At 36.8% G+C, this 4,763-nt stretch overlaps 1 protein-coding gene across 1 annotated transcript in view; it reads right to left on the bottom strand.

Annotated features, from left to right (window-relative positions):
* Positions 1–271: 271 nt before the first annotated feature.
* LOC110037137 (protein NRT1/ PTR FAMILY 7.2-like) overlaps positions 272–4,763 on the bottom strand; it is a 6,624-nt gene continuing 2,132 nt past the window's right edge. The window contains exons 3-5 of the mRNA XM_020741717.1: positions 3,182–3,399; positions 1,693–2,246; positions 272–1,464 (exon numbers count right to left, since the gene is read on the bottom strand). Of these exons, the coding sequence (XP_020597376.1) occupies positions 579–1,464; positions 1,693–2,246; positions 3,182–3,399 (1,658 nt within the window). The 3' untranslated portion in view covers positions 272–578. The remainder of the gene's footprint in view (positions 1,465–1,692; positions 2,247–3,181; positions 3,400–4,763) is intronic.

Below are 4,763 nucleotides of genomic sequence, written 5' to 3'. Positions count from 1 at the left end.
AATCATAAATATGTACTATAAGAATAAGGAATGGAGCCGTCTCATTCTTTTTTTTCTCTTTTATATGCGAAACCCTTAAAACTCTAATAAACCCAAAAATTGAGACTGTCTTGAATGCAGTTTTTCCTTTATGTATGTTACTTAAACAACACTACTTCACTCCAGAAGCAAATAAACGTATTATCTTTAGTCATATATTTATATAATTTTCATCCATGGTGAATTCTATAAATTAGGGAAAAGATGTTTTCAAATAAAATTATTTCTCCTGGCAAGAAAGTTCACATGTACAAAAAGAACAATGAAATCCTTAAAAGACAGATTATGTGAAGATTCCAGAGATACTTTGTCATCTCGTTCTCTTTGTTATTACAAAGTTTTTTCCACCTTTGAACAAGTTTTAGTTTCTCTCTTCAATTGCTTTATATATATAGCTCAATATTAATCGCCCCAGCGCAGTCTACCAAACTTCTGCTTGTTCAGATCAATGACCATTGCAGTCAAGGTTAGGAAAATCAAATATATTTGAGTTAAAATGCATCTCAGAACTTCTCGACCAAATAACTTGATCGTTTGATTCAAACCTCAGAATCCCCTAAACCTGCACCCTTGATGTGATCAATCTCGTCACCATCATCAGCTTCAGCTTCTTCCTCTTCTATCATAATGCTTTTGTACCATTTTGCACAAACTATGTATACTACTAAGTCTGCAGCAGTCAGTAGTGCTAGTAGGTAGTAGAACCTATCCATGTGCCCTTTGTTCAAGTTTTCAGGTATCCAGCCCGGGCTTCCGCCTTTCTTTGTGATCTCCATCAGAACTGTCACAAGCAAGCTGCTCACATAGTTGCCGAAAGAGATGGAAGTCATGCACAATGCACTCCCAAAGCTCTTTAGTCCATCTGGCATCTGGCTGTTGAAAAACTCAAGCTGGCCTACATACATAAACACCTCTGAGGCTCCGATAAGCATATACTGCGGGACCTGCCACAATATGCTCATTGAGCTTCTCTGGTCATTGCAGTCCTTGCAGACATGCTTTAGACGATAAATTTCCACTGTTCCGGCAGAGGTCATGGCTGTGATGGCAATGACAAGACCAACACCCATCCTTTGCAGCTCAGTGAGTCCGCTGCTGTTGCCTGTGAGTCTGCTAGCCAACGGTTGAAAAACATGACGATTGAGGAAGACAAACAAAGCTACACTTAGAATATCAAATGCTGACATGCTTGCTGGGGGAATATGGAAGGACCCTATGTATGTGTCCATGACTGCACCCTGCTCGACAAAGAGGGAGGCCATCTGTGTGAACACAATGGAGTAGATGATGGTGCACAACCAGATAGGGAGGAGACGGAGCACGCACTTAAACTCTTCAATTTGTGTCACAGTGCAGAGATGCCAAGGGTTTCTTTGGACGTTGGGCTCATCTTTGGCTTGAATGATGGCTGCTCTATCCAGGAACCTATTGGAATGACATTTTTATTATCAAAAACTGAAGTATTGCAACCCAGAAATTATAAGCATTATTGGGAGCGAAGGAGAATGAAGAAATAGAAATAAAAATGCTATTATATTTAGTTATGGTTGATTAAGATTTTTAAACATCGATTAAAGTTTTTCAACTCTATAATTCATTCACTTTCCTTTATTCAATTTATTGCATGTAGGTATTAAAGTCTGAAAAACTCACTTGAATCCTTCACTGTGAAGCAACTTTCTATTTCCCGTTGAAGCAAATTCCTTTGATCCAATTTCATACAGCTCCTTTGAACTGGAGGCATTCCATTTCCTGGCTGCAGCTACAATCACTTGGCACACCCTCGAAAGTGGGTTTCCGCTAGGGCGAAAATGACGATACCCTGTTGTGCCAGCAACGAAGAGGACGAGAGCTATCATGGCAGAAGCAGCAGATGCCCAAAAGCCCAAAGCCCAGGAGCCCCTGTCTTGAAAGTATCCAAGGAAGGTGTTGGAGAAAAGGGATCCCAGGTTGAGGGCTAGGTAAAAATAACTGAAGAAGGCGATCTTTGAATGAGCTTCACTTGGATTTTGCTCATCAAATTGGTCAGCTCCAAAGGTGGCTATGTTTGGCTGGTAACCTCCATTGCCTAAAGCAATAAGGTATACTGAAAGGTAGAACAACCCAACTTTGAAGCCAGACTGCGGCTCACAAAATGTATGTTCATCACCACACCCAGATGGTCTTAGTAGGAATAAGCTTGAAATTAATGACAACATCACCAAGCCCTGCCAGGAATAAAGAAAAACTAACTTAAAAATGATCAGCGAATTTTTTAATAGTCATGAATGGTCAAACAGCTTTAGTTATGCAATAGAAACAACCGATATAGAGGACAATGCTTATGTAATTTTACTTATGTTTGGTATGTCTCTAAATTTCCCTTTTTTTCTTTTACATCACTTGTGTATTCCATTTATTTCTATTATCATGCTTAACTAGTCTCAGATTTAGTTGTGCTGCCCATTCAATCTGATTGATAAGTATTAGTTAATAACTGGCTTTTAGCATGTTTTCGGCATGGAGGTTTTTGCTGAACGGCATCGGTTCAACTGTTTTGTTCTCTACGGACTCTTTACAAATTTGTTCCATCAACGTTACGACAAGTTTTGTTCTTTCTATCTAAGATGATGTACATGATTATTCTCTAAAAAAATTAATGTATTATTTTTGTAAGCACCAACTAAAGCTTGTTCATTTTGATATCTCAATGATATATATGAATTATATACTAAGTAGTGATCATAGAAATTTAGAGTGTCAATTATGCATTCATTTAATATTAAAGGTTGTTTCCTGGACCATTTGTTTAAGGTAGATATATTTATTACTAGGTACGGTGAGTTATTGCTCCAAGTATAGTATTATTTAGTTAATTTGGCGGACTTAATTAGAGTGGTTTCTTTTATATTTTCTTAAAGCTTGTTCATTCTGAAGGCACTGGAGCCTAAAGAAAAATGAGAGAATTAATTAAAGAAAAATATCATAATTACTATTTCAAGCAAAAGAAAATTTATAAAATTATGATGGATGTAATTCAAATTTTAAAGTTGAGAACATTAGGGGGCTTGGAAAAGCTTTAGTCTGCAGTGAACATCTCAAATGTAAAAAAAGTTCCTCTAATAAAACAGAAATCTAGAAATAATATGAATATAATACATACCACTACAAATATTATCTGGAAAATGGCACAAGTCTTGTACCTTCCCCAGTAGGAGTCACTAAGGAAGGCACCAATCAGAGAGAAGAGGTAGACAGTTCCTGTCCATTTGCTAACATTGTTGGCTGCAGCCGCATTATCTTGTTGAAGCACCCTTGTCAAGAATATAACCAAGTTCACTCCCACTCCAAAAAATGCTAATGTAGCCAGCCCTTGGTTCACTATATAATACAATACAAATAAAATTTTAACAATGTTTTCGAAGTTTATCTCCTTTCAAGTATTTTTAAACAAAATAATACAAATAAAATTGATTGAGAAATTTAAGCAAAAGGGTGTGTGTGTATATATATATATATATATGCTTAATTCGATGCCTTGCACACTTGAATATACCAGTTTGAATGTTAGTAAAACATGACAGCTTGAATACTAATTTCTACACATAGTACATAATTATAACTTCTTTGTGTTCTAACTAAAAAATAGAAGAACAAAATCAATTTTTTGTTATGATATAGTAAAATGATTGATCATTTAAGGAGATTGATTTTAAAATGTAAATATTCATTAGAAACAAGCATACCTCAATATATATACTCTTCTTTACACACACACACACACAAATACAAATATACGAAACTTTTAAGGATTCATCTGTCAATGTGGTCGAATCGAACCCACCTGCTTAAGTGGCATGATTGAACCCATCAGTTGAAGTGGCCAAATCGATCCCACCTGCCGCAGATAATGCTCCAACTTATCGCTGTCTTCTATGGAGGATGCCTTAAACCCATCCCTGTAGAGATAATAATTCGAGAAAGTCATCTTGATCAACCACGACATTAGTCAAATTTGAAGACACCAACCAACACTGCGATTCAGTCCCATTGGTCACGCATTTAGGATGGTCACCATACAAAAAATAACTGGCAATAACCAACAATACCTCATATTCAATGCATTGGCCTTCAATTGATGTACCAGAGAAATGCCAACAAGACAATTCTTGATTTACTACTTGGTCAATTTTATAATCTTTCCCTCATATGTAGAGAAGGGGTAACAAGAGAAAAGATAATGATCTTCATTTTTCCTCTTTAGCTCTCTTCTTTGGAAGGCTCCCTATCATTTTTCCGTGAGATTTATCTCTCGCTCTCTCCCCAAAATTTGTGAATTGAAGAGAACTCTAGGATGTCATTTTCCTCCGACTTATGAGAGGTCAGAAGTTAATATTTTTTGGTGGTTCCCTCCAAGAATAAATATCTTTCATCACATTCTCTCTTTGTTGCACTCTCTCATAATGTTTGGTCTTTCACCATGTTGTATGTACTCACGGACAATACATGACCCTATGCCCTTAAATGATTCAAATATATATATATATATACATATATATATATATATGCGCCGCATTATCAGATCAGTTGCTCGGGCACCTGCTTGTCAGTCGTAAGTTCCCTTTGGTCTGGGGTTCGATTTCCACCGACGGAGGGTGTGGTACTCGAATTGTTAGGCGCATCGGGGATGACTGGGGCTCGTATAAAAGCCTTAGGGCATTCCTTGTAATATATATATATATATA

This window comes from Phalaenopsis equestris, unplaced genomic scaffold, assembly GCF_001263595.1.
Source record: "Phalaenopsis equestris unplaced genomic scaffold, ASM126359v1 Scaffold215804, whole genome shotgun sequence".
Taxonomy (NCBI): Eukaryota; Viridiplantae; Streptophyta; class Magnoliopsida; order Asparagales; family Orchidaceae; genus Phalaenopsis; species Phalaenopsis equestris.
This window is presented reverse-complemented; position numbering and strand designations above follow the sequence as displayed.